The sequence below is a fragment of the Pongo pygmaeus genome, chromosome 10 (assembly GCF_028885625.2).
Source record: "Pongo pygmaeus isolate AG05252 chromosome 10, NHGRI_mPonPyg2-v2.0_pri, whole genome shotgun sequence".
In the NCBI taxonomy this organism is placed as follows: Eukaryota; Metazoa; Chordata; class Mammalia; order Primates; family Hominidae; genus Pongo; species Pongo pygmaeus.
Genome location: NC_072383.2, coordinates 4,396,145 through 4,414,517, shown reverse-complemented (window position 1 = coordinate 4,414,517; position 18,373 = coordinate 4,396,145). Strand labels below are relative to the sequence as shown.

General features: G+C 43.0%; 1 protein-coding gene across 1 annotated transcript; it reads left to right on the top strand.

The window, feature by feature from the left end:
• Positions 1-3,290: 3,290 nt before the first annotated feature.
• Positions 3,291-12,932, top strand: FGF23 (fibroblast growth factor 23). Its single transcript, XM_054444163.2, has 3 exons — positions 3,291-3,582; positions 10,153-10,256; positions 11,621-12,932. Exons 1-3 carry the CDS (start codon positions 3,372-3,374, stop codon positions 12,059-12,061), a joined length of 756 nt encoding a protein of 251 aa, XP_054300138.1. The 5' UTR covers positions 3,291-3,371; the 3' UTR covers positions 12,062-12,932.
• Positions 12,933-18,373: the final 5,441 nt, after the last annotated feature.

The following is an 18,373-nucleotide window of genomic DNA, read 5'->3' as shown; positions in this document are numbered from 1 at the left end:
CTCCATGTTCCAATGGGCAAATCCTCATCTCCGCTCTCAATGTTTCCCTATCTCAAATGGGGAGAATTAATCTGAGATTCTTGTGCCTTCCTTTACTCTCTCTAAGTGGGAAATGCTGCTTCTCCTCCCATCCTTCTTAAAAATAAATCTACTCCTCTGGGCTGGACTCTGCCATTAGAGCCAGATGCTAAGCACACAGGGCTTCTTCTTGGAGGGGAGCCTTTGGACCTGGGTAAGCTGGCACAGGGCTCTCTTTCCTAATAAGACAAGCTGAAGTAGCCACAGAGGAGCCCCTTCCCCAGTCCCTCTAGGAGCTAAGGGAATGACCCAATGGCTGTGGACTTATCCCAAGACACCAGCGCTCCCTCTCCATCATACTTGGCAGGTGCTGGGGAAAACCCTTCTCTGTGTATCCTACAAAGCTCCCTCAGTTCTCTCCTTCCCTCAAAGCCCTCCTTGACCACAGCATCCACCCACCATGACCTTTGTGTGTGTGTGTGTGTGTGTGTGTGTGACAGATCCTCGCCCTGTCATCCAGGCTGGAGCGCAGTGGTGCAATCTCAACTCACTGCAATCTCCACCTCCCAGTTCAAGTGATTCTCCTGCCTCAGCCTCCCAGGTAGCTGAGATTACACAATACGCCCAGCTAATTTTTTGTATTTTTAATAGAGACAGGGTTTCTACTAAACGGGGTTTAGACAGGGTTTCACTGTGTTGGCCAGGCTGGTCTCGAACTCCTGACCTCAAGTGATCTGCCCACCTCGGCCCCCCAAAGTGCTGGGATTACAGGCGTGAACCACCATGCCTGGCCAACCTTTCTTTTTTGTGAAGGAGCTTGGTAAAAAAGTGCAGGCAGCAAAGCACTCCTCTGTTATTCTCTCAGAAACCCAGGCCTTTACCCAGGGTGAATCTCTAGGGTACATAGTGCTTGTCTCCCCAGGGTTGTTTAGAAGATGTATGACATTAAATGTTTATGTACAAAGCAGGCTTCTTTAGTAATGGCCACAGGATGGTTTATAAATATAGTACCACATCTTCACTAATTTGCTCCTAGTAACGAAGCTCCTCCCACATAGTGCCTTGTATTGAACAAAGATGTTCCCTGCTTAATTACACTGCAAGCCCCTAGAGGAGTTAGTCCTGCTTTGTAGTCCTACACCCTCCCTTTCATCTCTTACACAGAGAAGGTTCTCAATGGCTGCTGATTGCCTTATAATTACTTCCCATCTCTTTACCTTTCACAACCAGAATAAGAAATGCAGGGCAAATGTTTCTAAGTGATTTGCATCTCAATTCTGAAAGCTAGCTATTTCTTCAATTAGCTAAGACGTGGCATTATATTTATAATCCATTCTGTGGCTATTAGGAAAGAAGACTGTTTTACATATAAACATTTCATGTCATACTTCTTCCATTCAACCCTGGGGAGACAAGCACCATGTGTCCTAGAGATTCATCCTGGGTAAAAGCCGGGGTTTTTAGAGAATAACAGAGGACTGCTTTGCCACCTGCACTTTCTTACCAAGCTCCTGGCTCTCATGGCTTTAGCTCTAACATGTTGTATGGGTTTGGACACCTTGAAAAGTGCTTAGGAGGTCTTGGGGCCAGACCTGGATTCAAATCCAACCTCTTCCACATGTTACCTTTCTATCTCTAGGCAAGTTACTTAAACTGTGTGCATCAGTTTCCTGATCTATAAAAAGAAAATAACAGCATCTCCTCAAGAGTTATTCTGAAGATGAAATGGGTTACTACAAGTAAAGCACTTAGAGCAGTAAGTGGAACAGTAAGCTCTCCATGAGTGTTAGTTGTTGCTGTGATTCTTTGGAGAAGCAGCCTAGGGAAGGAGAAGACCTTGTCCTGGCTCTACCATTTATTTGCTTTGTGCCTTTGGACATGGAAACACTAAGATCCCCATTTCTTCATGTAAAGTATTAAAATCTTGATAATGCATGGACTGCCTATCTCACAGAGTGGCAGTGAGGTTCAAATAAGCTAATAGATGTGAAAATGCTTTGTAAACTATAAAAAAAAACTGTACAAATGTAGGGTAACAAATGCCATCTCTTTCTGTCTATACCTGTATGCTTGCACTCATTTTGTATCATGGTTACTTATTTTTATCTGCCTCCTGCATTAGATTTGAACTCCTCGAGATAGGAATCACATCTTGCTGTCTCCTATATCAACCTGTACATGAGTCTAGCTTGATGCCTGTACATGGCATATACTCAGTACATGGGAAATTGGAAGAGTAGCAGTCTCCTTGTGTGTTTTTTTGGGTGTGTGTTCCAGTAGATTGCTCCCCTTTAGACTGTATGTGCCAGGACTATTCCCCCCAACATCAGGTGTAGCTTCCCAGAGGGCTCACTGTGAACAGCATCTGCAGGCAGGCATCCAACACCAAGCTGAGCACTCATGTACAGACACTAAATGTGGGGACACCCTGTCCTGAGGCTCGGATCCCCGATGCTCAGCCAGCAGCTGTTCCAATCCCCATGAGGTCTCTGAATGAGTCTCCTTACTACTGGAGAGACTACTAGTTTAGTTGCCCTCGATAGTCCAAACTAGGGAAATTGAGAAATTGAACATTGGCATGTTCAGTGAAGTCCAGACTAAGGAAGCTGAGAAACTGAACCTTGGCATGTTCACTGACCTCAAGGTCTTGCTTCTTTTTCTTCCATTTCAAAATCTTCCCAAAATGGCAACTTTGGCTTTTGTGCCCCTGCTCCCAGCTCCCATCTTTCATGAAGTGGGGGTTCTCAGAGGATGCCATCTGCCTGATGGTGTCATGTATCTCTGTATCCTGCAAGCTACCCACCAAATCCTGCTCACAGATTAAGCACTGGATACATACTTGCTGATTGGAATTTAAAGAAAACCAAAATAAGTAAACTCGACGGGAGATTAATTGCCTAGGAGTCGGTTGACTGCTTGACTGAAGCTGGATTTTTTTTGGGAACCGCTGGCTGCCTTCACATTTCCTGATGGAAGTGGGACAGGTCAACAGACAGCCCAGAGTGGCAGATAACTTTTGCCCACACGTCATTCATTTTTTGGAGCGTTGGCTTGAAATTGAGGGGTGTGTGTGTCTGGAACCGACGTGCCTTCCGTGCGCCTCCGGGGTCTTTGCACTTTCTTTCAATGGGCTGATTACAACACAGAGGATGTGGACAGTGGAGTTTTTCCTGTTTGATGTCACACTGCTACCCTTTAAAAGTCTGATGGCAGAAAGGAGGGAATCCAGTCTAGGATCCTCACACCAGCTACTTGCAAGGAAGAAGGAAAAGGCCAGTGAGGCCTGGGCCAGGAGAGTCCCGACAGGAGTGTCAGGTTTCAATCTCAGCACCAGCCACTTAGAGCAGGGCACAATGTTGGGGGCCCGCCTCAGGCTCTGGGTCTGTGCCTTGTGCAGCGTCTGCAGCGTGAGCGTCCTCAGAGCCTATCCCAATGCCTCCCCACTGCTCGGCTCCAGCTGGGGTGGCCTGATCCACCTGTACACAGCCACAGCCAGGAACAGCTACCACCTGCAGATCCACAAGAATGGCCATGTGGATGGCGCACCCCATCAGACCATCTACAGTGAGTAGGGCTTCAGGCTGGGAAGAAGGGGAACACCCCTGTTGTCCATCTACAGGGGGCTTGGGGAGGTTGGGGACTAGACTGGAGGGCTAATCCAACCCTCCTAGCTTTCTGCCCAGGAACCACTTATTGTCTTTGTGTGTGAGTGTGTGTGTGTGTGTGTGTGTGTGTGTGTGTGTGTATTTAAATCTTAGGGGAAGATTCTGTCACTCTCCTAATTAGTGTTTGCTGGTTTTTCTCAATATGAATAATTTTTATTTCAACTAAAACCCTTCCCACAGTAGGAGCCATGTTCCCTTTGCCCCGTCAAAAGATTCAAAAAATGTACAGAAAGAAAGGCAAGGAGCCTAAGAGAAAAAGAAGCCAGGCAGATCAACAGATACTAAGTTTCAGCTCATGGACTTCGGACTGGGTTAACTAGAGAGGTTGTAAAGAAGATTCCTGGGTCATACCCGGATTGTTATAGATAAATCTGGGGGCTCTTTCCAACTCTGGCCTTATAAAAATTCTTGGAAAAATGTATTAAAGACAAACTGTCCATGTATGTTGTCTTGGTGAGAATGGCCAAGTATACAACCCATCCACCCTTCATTTGTTCATGCATCCATCCATCCATCCAACAGGTTTAATGGGTGTTTCAGATACCCAGGTACCCAGGTATCCAGTATGAGTTGGTGATTCTTCTCTGTGGAACTGAAAGGTGTCCAGTCAGTACCAAGTCAAGCTAGTTAGAAACATATTGGCAACATGAAACAACTGGAATGTTTTTAAAGATCAGATTTGTGGAGAATTGGATCACAATCCACAATAATCAATCCATTAGCAATGATTCAAATGAGGGCCCCTTTGTGTGCACCTATATAAGGGGTAATGTGGTGGAAGCAGGGATTTCTATTTTAAGAAAACATGTGAAAACACCTCAAAGGATACAGAAAAATGCAAACTGATCCAATACAGCTCAAATTAAAGGAAAGAAAAATTAGTTAGACAATCTCTAACTAAAGAAAATGTCTTATAGGAATTATGATTTGCCCTTTATTATTGTAATAAATAAATTAATTATTTTTGCTGTGGCCTTGCTGTGTGTGAGGCATTTATTCTTCTAGGCACCAAAGGTCCTTAAACCTGGTTGCAAGACATATAACATGCAAAATTAAGTTGCAAGATATATAACATGAGAAATTGACAGTTTAACCTCTTCAAGTGCTAAATGCATATTGATAGGAGATAAAAGGAGAGAGGACAGTTCTCTCCAAATACCAAACAGGTTCCAGAACTCCAGAGAATATAGTAAGACTCAGGAGTCAACATCTTGGAAACCAAGTTTGAGTCTTATGGCAAAAATTTCAATTAAATCTGGATACACTTGATGCACCCGAAGTGTTGTTCATTTTATTCGATGGCTATTTAATAGGATCTACAATGTGCCTGGCATTCTACCAAGCGCTGTGACTGAAAACTAAGACACAACCCTTCAAGGACCTTGTGGTCTGTCATCCTACCTTGTCAGCCAGCTCACTACCAGACTTTTAGGAAATGCAATTTTGCGCCTCATATGGAGGGGCCACCCTTACTCTAATTCAAGACTATATATGGGCCAGGCATGGTGGCTCACGCCTGTAATCCCAGCACTTTGGGAGGCCGAGGTGGGCAGATCACGAGGTCAGGAGATCGAGACCATCCTGGCGAACACAGTGAAACCCCATCTCTACTAAAAATGTAAAAAATTAGCCGGGCATGGTGGCAGGCACCTGTAGTCCCAGCTACTCAGGAGGCTGAGGCAGGAGAATGGCGTGAACCCGGGAGGCGGAGCTTGCAGTGAGCCGAGATTGCGCCACTGCACTCCAGCCTGGGCGACAGAGCAAGACTCCATCTCAAAAAAAAAAAAAAAAAAAAAGGACTATATGTGATTTAAAAGGCAGAATAGTAGATTATGGTAAATTATTTTGATTCTCTTAGACGGAAAGGGCTGCATCCAACTAGAGAATGTTTATACAACTTGTCTCGAATCCTGGAATCCCATTGCTGAAAGGAACTCCTTAAAGACGTTTCTTCCTGAACAAGAATTAGGGTAGAACAGAACAGGCTGGCTACGGTGGGGAGTGAGTGTGAAGAGTCAACCTTCTGGGCTGGCAGTCTGAACTGTAGACCTTTTCCTTGAAAGCCCACCTAGTATCAGGCCCCAAGGGATCACTGAGTGCTAGTTGGAGTGAATTAAAATGACTGAGAAGCAGCAAAATAAATTGAACTGACTTCAGATTTTTAAAAATAGAAATGTGATTTTGTTTCCTTAGACACAGGCACTAGCTAAACATTGTATCTTTAAAGAGTTAAACCTGAATGCAGGGAGGGGAACTTAGGGTCAGGGTAGCAGGAGGGAGACCTACTTTTCCTAGTCTATGTAGATAACTTTTTGTACTGTTCAATCAGTTATCATGTGTACTATGGGAAAAAAAAGTGCAGAAAAAAATTAAACACTACAATTAAAAGTTACCCAAAAGAGGCCAGGTGTGGTGGCTCATGCGTATAATCCCAGCACTTTGGGAGGCCAAGGCGGGAGGATCACTTGATGCCAGGGGTTCGAGACCAGCCTGGCCAACATGGGGAAACCCTGTCTCTACTAAAAAAAACAAAAATTAGCAGGGTATAGTGCGCACCTGTAGTCCCAGCTACTTAGGAGGCTGAGGCAGAAGAATCACTTGTACCCAGGAGGCGGAGCTTGCTGTGAGCCGAGATCGCACCACTGTGCTCCAGCCTGGGCGACAGAGTGAGACTCCGTCTCAAAAAAAAAGTTACCCAAAAGAAAGAGGAAAGATTAATGCATGTAGATAAGAAGCACAACTAATTAAATGTCTGGTGAAGCATTTGTAATGACCTCATCAGTGACTGTTAAGCAATGTTTTTACGCTGACGGAAATCTAAAATGTGAGGGGTATTTTTTTCCCCTCCTAATTATCCATTTCTATTGAATTCTGGTTCATCTTATTACTTTGCTGTAAGAAATTCTGAAGAGTTGAGTGCACAACCCATCTTTGGGTCATCGGACTTGACAAAATGAAATTATCCCCTGCCTACCAGATTCTTCAAGCGCCCTTGGGACTCACAAGCGCTGCTGCCAGATACCCCTCTGATGTCCTTATCACCCCTTCCATGAACTAGGCCATCCTCTGACTCCCCTTTATCCTCATTATATGGAAACAGCAAGAGAGGTGCTTATTGTCCCTGGTAATATCACTTCCTAGATCCTGCTATTTTCACTTCCTCCATCTTCCCCATAAGAACTATCTTTATTGAAGCTGAGTTACCATTGGGCTCCTTAAGCCTTCTTCATACATTTTTCTTTTGAGGTGCTCAAAGCACTTCGCTGCTGTCATCTTATTTATCACTTACTGGCCGCAAGAGTAGAATGGAGTAGATAATTTTCTACTTCTATAAGCAGAGGTTGAGGCAAAGTGGTAATAGTAAAAATTACTAGCACTTAGGAAGTGCTTTCTAAAGGATAAAAACATTATCTCATATGTCAAGATGACCAAATGAGGTAAATGTTTCTGCTGTCCTCATTTTATATGTGAAAAAACAAGAGTTAAAGAACGTAAATAACTGGCTGAAGGTCAGACAGGTAGTAAAAGACCTAGAGGACACCTTGACCCCAAATCCCATGCTCTTTCAAGGTCACACACGAAGACACCTCTGTCATTGAAGGCAAAGTCCATTAAGCCTGCTCAGCTCCAACAGGCGGGGCTGGTGGCTCTGGCAGTCAGTGGCTTGTTCCTTCCTTCTGCAAAATTCTCCCTTGAATCTGTGCAGACTGCGAAAAGATGGCTTTTGAAAGCACAAGGGAAAGAAACTCTGACTCTCTCACATTTTCTAAACTTTCACATTGGCTCACACTGTCTGATGGAAGAGTCTGTGTGCCCTCCGTAGCAGCTGCTCACAGTTCCTCAACCATCGCCGGATGTTTTCTAGGGGGACTGGCTCTGGAGACCAGGAGCGTGTGTGCCATACGCACTGCCCACACTGACCCCAAGCATCAGGCCAGCACGCCTGTCAAGGCATGGGTCCGGCATAAACAGCAGGTCAGAACACGCCACGTGATGTCCTCTGTTTGCTCGACACTTTTGAGTCACTTTTACCACCATTATCCCATTTGATCGTCATCCTATGAAGTAGGCAGGACAGCTATTGTTCCATTTTACAGCTGAAGAAACTGAGGCTAGTGCAGGGTCAGCAAGTGGCACAATTGGGACAAAATCCAAGTCCCCCAGTTCTCGGTGCCTGGCTCAGTGCCCCTTCCCCGAGCCCTTAGCGCTGCCGTGACTCCTTGTCCTCACTGCCTGCAGCATGTATTTTAGCAGTTGATGTTGTCTTAGACTCTTAGTGATTTCTGCTGGAGGCTTGTTACCGAGTGGTAGGAAGATGTCTCTGACCTGAGTTTCAATCCTGTCTTAGTTTCCTTATCACTTAAATTAGGATATTGCTGCTACCACTACTACTACTACTAATAATAATAATTAGTACTGACAATATAACATTTGTTTTGAGAATTTAAAATATGTAAATGCTTAGAGTGCAGCCACTCAAAGACCATTACTAAATGTAATTTTTTCCCAATTAGACTGAAAAGTCACCAGAACAGAAACCATTTCTTTTTTTTTTTGAGACAGAGTCTCGCTCTGTCGCCCAGGCTGGAGTGCAGTGGCGAGATGTCGGCTCACTGCAAGCTCCGCCTCCTGGGTTCACGCCGTTCTCCTGCCTCAGCCTCCCGAGTAGCTGGGACTACAGGCGCCCACCATGACGCCCGGCTAATTTTTTTTTTTATTTTTAGTAAAGACAGGGTGTCACCATGTTAGCCAGGATGGTCTTGATCTTCTGACCTCATGATCCACCCACCTCGGCCTCCCAAAGTGCTGGGATTACAGGCATGAGCCACTGTGCCCAGCCAAAACCATTTCTTACATGCTCCTTATATTTCTCCAAAGGTTTACCACAAAACTAGCCATACATTTGAGACACATAGGCAGACACCACTGTGGAGGAATTTAAGCATCCTTTGCGCCTGTCATACCCCAGTCCACTTCCTGGGAAGCTTCCCTCAAGGTTCCCCTCAGCCAAACTTTGAAACAAATTAACTTCTCTCTTTGGCCCTCTTCCTTTCTCACCTTTCTGGGGCTTGTCTCCACCCTCATTCCCTCTGTTCCACGTCAGTCCAATTTCAGTCCCTATCATGATTTCTACTCAGCTAGTACCTAATTATTGCTGCTTATTTTCCTCAAAGGTCCTTGTATTGCGCCTGCATGGGGTGGGAGAAGAGCTTTGGGCTTTAAATCACCCCCACGAGGCTCCATCACTTGCTAGGCACAGACATTGGGCATTTACAACCTCTCCAAGCTACAGCTGTAGAAGAGGAATTAGAATCCCTGCGTGGGATTCTAGCTGCCTCCCTGGGGGCTATGAGGTCAGATGAGAAGCACCTAGAAATTCTGTGATAGGTAACTGGAAGTGGCCCCAAAGACCTAAAGTAATGATTTTTAACAGAAAATGTCAGGTAATTAAATAACATTTGGGGAAGAAGTCTCGCTGAATTATCACTCATGTTACACTAGTATATGATTTAGTTGTGCCTTTGCCACAAAACAGAAAGCACATTTAAAGCCATTATCAATTACTTAAGAGGAAGGTCGTGTGAATGGGTTTCAGGCCCTTGTCGGAGACTAGTTTTTGAGAGGGAACACTGAAAGTCCATGAGGGACTGCACCTGGAGGGGTCACCACCAAGTGAGAAAATGACAAAGAACCAACCCAAGAAGAGCCAAGAAGAAAATTCCATCCGTCACTTACATTGATTCAACATAAACAGTTATACCATCTGCCCCTAAGCAGCTCACTCTAAGGAAGGCACTAGATAGGTAAACTCAGTTGAAGCAAGGTAAATGGAATACATGCTGTAATAGAGGTGAAGGCATTGTCCTGAGGAGCTGAGAAGAAAGAACAACTGATTTTGAATGGAAAGATGAGGAAAGTCTTCATAGAGATGGTGACGCCTGAGCCTGGTCTTGAAGAGTGAGTGACTTCAATAAGTACAGAAGGAAGAGGGAGATCAAGCCTAATACCATTCTGTACACATGGAGAATCAGACTCTATGGCAAGCTGGATCCTTGAAAGACATCTCAGCATAGATTTAAAAATCACAAAGTAGAAGGCACGGAAGAATGTGACTATCACCACAAACATTCAAAGGTATTAGTAAGGCAAAAGGGAAAATAAAGACGGTCCAGGTAGAGAGAGAGAAACATGTGTTCAGCACAGGTAGAAGAATTCCAGGAGCTCAGAGGTCCCCATACAGGCAACAAGATGAAGCAGGAGGTGAATGACTGTATACGTGTTGGGGGAAAGAGAGGATGTCAGAAGAAACGCTGAATATGCAGAAATGAGGCTGAATTTAAGGGTGTTGAAGTCATCACCACCCTTAAAATCAATCCAGGGAGGTTTCATGAAGGTGGGTTTCAGGAGGTGCTTGAAGGTGGGAATTGGATGCGCAATGAGTCTTTGCCCTGCCTGGTTTTCTCCATAGGTGCCCTGATGATCAGATCAGAGGATGCTGGCTTTGTGGTGATTACAGGTGTGATGAGCAGAAGATACCTCTGCATGGATTTCAGAGGCAACATTTTTGGATCAGTGAGTTTCTTTTTTGTGTTGGTCACCATTTGCAAACAATTAACCTAACTTATTTGACACGACATAGACTTTTCTAGCTTAACAATTCCATTGGCAGTGTACCCTGGTGACCTGTTTCCACTGATACTTCATGCAGTCTAAGTATTGAATGCTCACGTTTAATAGCTGGGGTTTGAACTCAGGCAGTCTGGCTCCAGATCCCAGGCTCTCAGCCCCTAGTCTGCACTGCCCATTGGAACCCATTTTTGAATCTAGCACAGGCCCTGGTATGTAGTCGTAAGTCCTCAAGTCATGTCAATTCACGTTGTAAAGTACATTAGAAAGGGTGAAAAGCCATTGGTGTCTTCTTGATTCTGGGACTAGCTGTGACTTTGGGTACATCTCCTCACTTCTCCAAACTTCAGCATTTTCACTTGGAAAAAGTGAAGTGGAATAGACCACGTGACCTGTGGAGCTCCCTCCAGTTAAAGATTTTTAATTAATAACCCCTGCCCCAATTGTGATAAGCTATTCATTCGGATTGGTAAGCAAAGGATTTCCCAAACTAAAGGCTGCTGGCCTCTTTTTGAGGATTTTGAGATAGTAAAATAGTAGGACTGCTTATCTCAGGAGTCTCTTATCACCACCCATGCCCACTAGAAATTCCACAAGAACAGAGACTTTCTGTTTTGCTTTCTGCTGCATCCCAGCCCCTACAATACTGTCTGGCTAGAGTAGGTAAACAACAACAACAACAAAAATCTGTTGAACAACTATTGAAATATAGATAACTAACTAAACATCTGGTAACCCCTCTAGGCATGTAGATAGCCCTGATCTGTAAACTGCTTACTTTGTGGGGTTTGAGGATTAAAAGAAATAACAGGCAAAGGCCTTCGTGGGGACACTCAGTAAAACCCAGTACTAGTGGTAGAGGATTCAAACCCAGCTCATCTGTCAGCAAAGTTCATGTGTCCAATCCCGTCAGTGCCCTCATTCATGTTTGACCCTATAAACTCCATCCCCTCTCCTTTCTCCAGTAAAGACACAAACCCAAGCCAATTTTCAGCCAGCAGAGGCTTGGAAAAGGTAGAAGGCCGGAAGGACGAGGTGGTGCCTACTCCAGGAAAACCACAGGCCAAGCCAGGCCAGCCCGGGCCTCCAGGCAGTAAGCGGAGGCCCCAGTAGTCGCAGTCTCTGAAAAGGGGAACTATAGTCAGGGCTTGAGCATTAATCAAAAGCACTCTACCCCAGCAGGGAACAAAGGGGTGAAGGCTCAACGCCCTAAGAACTGCAGGGCTTCAAGCTTGTGACCCCAGGAGGAGCTGGGGGGTGGGTGGGGCCCCCACTGCCAGCCTTCACGTGGTTCGCTCTTGTCCTTCCAGCACTATTTCAACCCAGAGAACTGCAGGTTCCAACAGCAGACGCTGGAAAACGGGTATGACGTCTACCACTCTCCTCAGCATCACTTTCTGGTCAGTCTGGGCCGGGTGAAGAGAGCCTTCCTGCCAGGCATGAACCCACCCCCATACTCCCAGTTCCTGTCCCGGAGGAACGAGATCCCCCTAATTCACTTCAACACCCCCGTACCACGACGGCACACCCGGAGCGCCGAGGATGACTCGGAGCGGGACCCCCTGAAAGTGCTGAAGCCCCGGGCCAGGATGACCCCGGCCCCGGCCTCCTGCTCACAGGAGCTCCCGAGCGCCGAGGACAACAGCCCGATGGCCAGCGACCCATTAGGGGTGGTCAGGGGCGGTCGAGTGAACACGCACGCTGGGGGAACGGGCCCGGAAGGCTGCCGCCCCTTCCCCAAGTTCATCTAGGGTCGCTGGAAGGGCACCCTCTTTAACCCATCCCTCAGCAAACGCAGCTCTTCCCAAGGACCAGGTCCCTTGACGTTCCGAGGATGGGAAAGGTGACAGGGGCAATGCACGGAATTTGCTGCTTCTCTGGGGTCCCTTCCACAGGAGGTCCTGTGAGAATCAACCTTTGAGGCCCAAGTCACGGGGTTTCACCGCCTTCCTCACTCCATATAGAACACCTTTCCGAATAGGAAACTCCAACAACAGGTAAACTAGAAATTTCCCCTTCATGAAAGTAGAGAGAAGGGGTCTCTCCCAACATATTTCTCTTCCTTGTGCCTCTCTTCTTTATCACTTTTAAGCATAAAAAAAAAAAAAAAAAAAATAGCAGTGGGTTCCTGAGCTCAAGACTTTGAAGGTGTAGGGAAGAGGAGATCCGGAGATCCCAGAAGCTTCTCCACTGCCCTATGCATTTATGTTAGATGCCCCGATCCCACTGGCATTTGAGTGTGCAAACCTTGAGATTAAGAGCTGAACGGGGCAAGTTGATGAAAACACTACTTTCAAGCCTTCGTTCTTCCTTGGGCATCTCTGGGGAAGAGCTGTCAAAAGACTGGTGGTAGGCTGGTGAAAACTTGACAGCCAGACTTGATGCTTGCTGAAATGAGGCAGGAATCATAACAGAAAACTCAGCCTCCCTACAGGGTGAGCACCCTGTGTCTCGCTGTCTCCCTTTATGCAGCCACGGCCAGAGGGCCCAGAACGGCCCCACTCTGTTCCCAAGTGGTTCATGATACAGCCTCACCTTTTGGCCCTATCTCTGGTTTTTGAAAATTTGGTCTAAGGAATAGTTTTTATATTGGCTCACGAAAATCTACCCTGCTAGGATTTGCTTTTCAAAATGGAAATAAATTCCAACTCTCCTAAGAGGCATTTAATTAAGGCTCTACTTCCCAGGTTGAGTAGGAATCCATTCTGAACAAACTACAAAAATGTGACTGGGAAGGGGACTTTGAGAGACTGGGACTGCTCTGGGTTAGGTTTTCTGTGGACTGAAAAATCGTGTCCTTTTCTCTAAGTGAAGTGGCATCAAGGACTCAGGGGGAAAAAATCCAATAATCAGGGGACATGTTATGGAAGTTATGAAAAGACAATCACATGGTCAGGCTCTTGACTGTGGTCTCAAGGGCCCTGCAGCAGCAGTGGCTCTTTGATTAGTTAAAACACTCCTAGGCTGACACATCTGGGTCTCAATCCCCTCGGAAATTCTTGGTGCATTAAATGAAGTCAGCTTTCAGTCCCAGGAGCCCCAGTGTTACCTGGAGGAAGCAAAGCTTCACAGAGCAAGCAGTAGAGGAGCAGAGGAGCACCAGGCAGGTGGGCCTGACGGTCAGCTCTCATCCCAGCCTTACCCCATTACTGCAGTTCTTCCTGTAAGGGGACTCCATTTTTCTACCTCTCTTTAAATGACCACCTAAAGGACAGTATATTAACAAGCAACGTCGATTCAACAACAGCTTCTTCCCAGTCACCTTTTTTTTTTTCCTCACTGCCATCACATACTAACCTTATACTTTGATCTATTCTTTTTAGTTATGAGAGAAACATTGGGCAACTGTTTTTACCTGATGGTTTTAAGCTGAACTTGAAGGACTGGTTCCTATTCTGAAACAGCAAAACTATGTATAATAGCATATAGCCATGCATGGCAAATATTTTAATATTTCTGTTTTCATTTCCTGTTGGAAATATTATCCTGCATAATAGCTATTGGAGGCTCCCCAGTGAAAGATCCCAAAAGGATTTTGGTGGAAAACTGGTTGTAATCTCACAAACTCAACACTACCATCAGGGGTTTTCTTTATGGCAAAGCCAAAATAGCTCCTACAATTTCTTATATCCCTCGTCACGTGGCAGTATTTATTTATTTATTTGGAAGTTTGCCTATCCTTCTATATTTATAGATATTTATAAAAATGTAATCCCTTTTTCCTTTCTTCTGTTTAAAATAAAAATAAAATTTATCTCAGCTTCTGTTAGCTTATCTTCTTTGTATACTAATTAAAAGCATGTCGGAATATAAGAATAAAAAGGATTATGGGAGGGGAACATTAGGGAAATATAGAGAAGGCAAAATTGAAAAAAAGATTTTAGAATTTTAAAATTTTCAAAGATTTCTTCCATTTATAAGCAGACTCAATGATTTTAATTGATCTAGACAGAATTATTTAAGTTATATCAATATTGGATTTCTGATCATTCTAACCCTAAAGTGTTTTCTTTCTTTTTTGTTTTTTTAAGACGGAGTCTTGCTCTGTCACCCAGACTGGAGTGCAGTGGCACGATCTCGGCTCACTGCAACCTCTGCCTCCCAGGTTCAAGCGATTCTCCTGCCTCAGCCTCCCAAGTAGCTGGGATTACAGGCACCTGCCACCGCGCCTGGCTAATTTTTGTAATTTTAGTAGAGACAGGGTTTCACCATCTTGGCCAGGCTGGTCTTGAACTCCTGACCTTGTGATCCACCCGCCTTGGACTCCCAAAGTGCTGGGATTACAGGCATAAGCCACCGCACCTAGCCGTGTTTTCTTTAAAGAGGGGATTTTTATTTGAAAAATACACACCATCACAACCACATCAGTATCTCAGTAAACCAAATGCTATGCACTTAACACATACACAGTGTTACTGTCCTGTGAGATTTGATAGCAGGACACCAAGATAATGAATCTACATTCCGAGATTGGTGTTCCCAGAGTTCCTTCTTTCAGAAGGAACTATGAAAGGGAGAGACTTTACATATGGGCATAAGCATTCACTACAGGTCCTTCGCCAAAGACTGGGTAGCACATGCACGGAGTAAGATACAGTGAGTCCTACAAAGATCACCTGCTACAGCAGTAGGAGATAGATAGCGAGTGATACCAGAGGCTATGCAATGTTGAAACACGTTAGAAATCCAACCAAACCTGGGTGAAGAGACCTTACTGAGTGCCTCAGAACTCAAAAGGCTGTTCTTATAAGACTAAGCCCCAGAGGCAGGGGGTATATCCTAAAACCAAATTCAAAACTGAAATAGACTTGCTCTAAGTGAGAATTATACCAATCCTGGCAAAACTACAAGGATCTGCCAATAATTTAACTGACTGCCAGAAGAGAACTTAACACCTTTTAAAGGAAGAGGACATGATTCAGACTTAATACACGGTATCCTATACAATCAGTAATAGAAAAATAACTGGACATGAGAAGAAATAGGAAAAAAAATGTGCACAATCAAGAGAAAATGCAGTCACTAGAAACTAGTAAGATGACCTAAAGATAAAGCTAATATAAATTATCTTATCTGAGTAACAGAGAAGAAATAAGTTTTTTTGAAAATGAGTAGAAACTCAATGATCTGTGAGACCTTATTAAGCTGTCCAACATATGAGTAAGTTGAGTCCCAGAAGGAAAGGAGCATAAAGAACTGGGGAGTAAAAAATATTTGAAGATATGGTGGCTGAAAATTTCCCAATTATTGGTTAAAAATAAGTGTACTAATACAAGAAGCTCAGAAAACTCCAAGCAAGACAAATGCAGAGATCACAGTTATGTATATTGCAGTCAAACTGTTAAAAATCAAAAATCAACAGAAAATCTGAAAGCTACTGTAGACAAATGACACTTTACATATAGAGGAACAGCTATAATAGTGGTGGATTTCTCATCGTAACAATGGAAACTAGAAGACAATGGAATGATGTATTGAAAAGGTTGAAAGAAAATAAAAAGCTACCTACCCAGAATTACACACATAGCAAAAATATCCTTCAAAATTAAGGTGGAATAAAAATGGAGAGAAATTACTGCCATGCTGAAAAGGAGTAACACCAGATGGACATTTAGAATTACAGAAAGAAGACCATCATTAAATGTGTGAACACATTTAAACTATATATATTGTATACCTTCTTCCCTGACTTCACCAACAGGCTGCTTAAGGCAAAAATTATAACACTGTATGCAGGTTTTGTAACATATATAGATGTAATATATAAGGCAAAACTCCCACATAGGATGGGAGGGATAAATGAAACAATATGGTTACAAGATGATAACACTGTATGTAAAAATCTTACAATATTAACTCTAGACTGTGATAAATTAAGGATGCATATTGTAATCCCCAAAGTGACCACTAAAATACTCACAATAAGAAGTCAGGAGTGGTGATATGCACCTGTAGTCATAGCTACTCAGGAGGCTGAGGCTAGAGAATCACTTGAGCCTGGGAAGCAGAGGTTGCAGTGAGCTATGATCGTGCCACTGCACTTCAACTTGGTGACAGAGTCAGACCCTGTCTCTAAAAACAAAAAATTTAAAAATAATAATTCAAAGAGGTGCAGGTAAAAAGCCAGTAGACATATTAAAATAGGATACTAAAAAAATTCAGTTATTCCAAAGAAGGGAAGAAAGGAGGAGCAGTAGAATAAAAATCAAATGGGACAGACAGAAAAATGATAGACTAAACCAAATTATATCAATAATTACATTAAATATAAATGGGCCAAACACTGTAACTAAAGACAGGAATGGTCAAATGGGATTTAAAAAACACCCAAGTATTTGTTTTGTACAAAACACACACTTAAAGAAAAGAATGGAAAAATACACAGTGAAGACATTCAATATAAAAAATATGAACTTACTATATTAATATCATAGAGAATAGGCTTCAAGTGAAGGAATACCGCATAAATAGAGGAACAATTCATAATAATAAAAGGGCTAATTCATCAGGAAGACATAAAAATCCTAACGGCTCATGTCCCTAAAAACAAAGCAATAAAATACATGAAGAAAACTGACAAAACTGAAAAAATAGACAAGTTCAAATCTTAGTTAGAAATGTGAACAGCCCTCTCTCAGTAACTGATTAAGCAAATACACAAAAAATTAGTAAGGATACAGATATCTGAACATTATTAACTAACTTCATTTAGTTGACATGTGTAGACCACTAAATCCAACAACTACACAATACATTCTCTTTCTGAGTACAAATTAAACATCCATCAAAACAGATCATATGCTTGGCTGAGAAGTCTCAATCAACTAAAAATTTCAAAATCTTACAGAATATTCTCTCCTACCATTTAACTGGAAATCACCAAGCTATTTGAAAAAAATCCCCAAATATTTTGAATCAAATAGCACATTTATAAATAATACATGAATCAAAGAGCAGATCAAAAATAAAATTAGAAAGTACATCTAACTAAATGACAATAAAAATACAACATACCAACATTTATGATACACAGCTAAAGCAGCGCTTAGAAAAGCTCTACATTTTAAAAGCTTATATATAAAAAGAGAGAAGGTTAAAATCAATCTAAGATTATTCATTAAGACTCTAGGAGGACATAAAAAACAAATTAGGTCCAAAATAAGTAGACAGAGGATATAAGAACAGAAATCAACGAATTAGAAAAGAGACAAACAACAGAAGAGTTGGTTTCAAGAAAAAATTAATAGAACTGAAAAATTATTTGCCAAGAATATTAAGGAAAAGAGAAAATACAAAATACCAATATGAAAAATGGCAGAGGGGGGCAGGTGTGGTGGCTCACGCCTGCATAACCCAGCACTTTGGGAGGCTGAGGCGAGTGAATCACTTGAGACCAAGAATTCGAGACCAGGCTGGTCAACATGGTGAAACCCTGTCTCAACTAAAATTACAAAAATTAGCCGGGCATGGTGGCGGGTGCCTGTAGTCCCAGCTACTCGGGAGGCTGAGACGGGAGAGTCACTTGGACTCAGGAGGCAGAGGTACAGTGAGGTGAGATCATGCCCCACTGCACTCCAGGCTGGGCAACAGAGTGAGGCTATGTCTCAAAAATAAATAAATAAATAAATATTTTTAAAAATTTAAAAAAGAAAAATAGCAGAGGCAATATCATGAAAGAAATTAAAAAGACAAGTGAACACTAAAAATAACTTTGTGACAATAAATTTGACAATTTCAATGAAAGATAAAGTACTTGAAAAATCTAAATTTATAAAAACTGACACAAGATGACACAGAAAATCTGAATACCTCCTATTACAAAAGTTAAATTGTCAAAAAATTCCCACAAACAAAATTCCAGATTCAGATAGTTTCAGTAGCAAGTTCTACTAAACATTTCAGCCAATCCTACCCAAATTTTCCAGAGCAGCATCACCTCTTAACCTGTTATATAATGACAAAACAACTTTGACTTCAAAACGTGGCAAAGAAATGACAAAAAAAAAAACCCAACCAACTACAAATTAAAAATCTTTGTGAACATTGATACAAAAATATTTAAC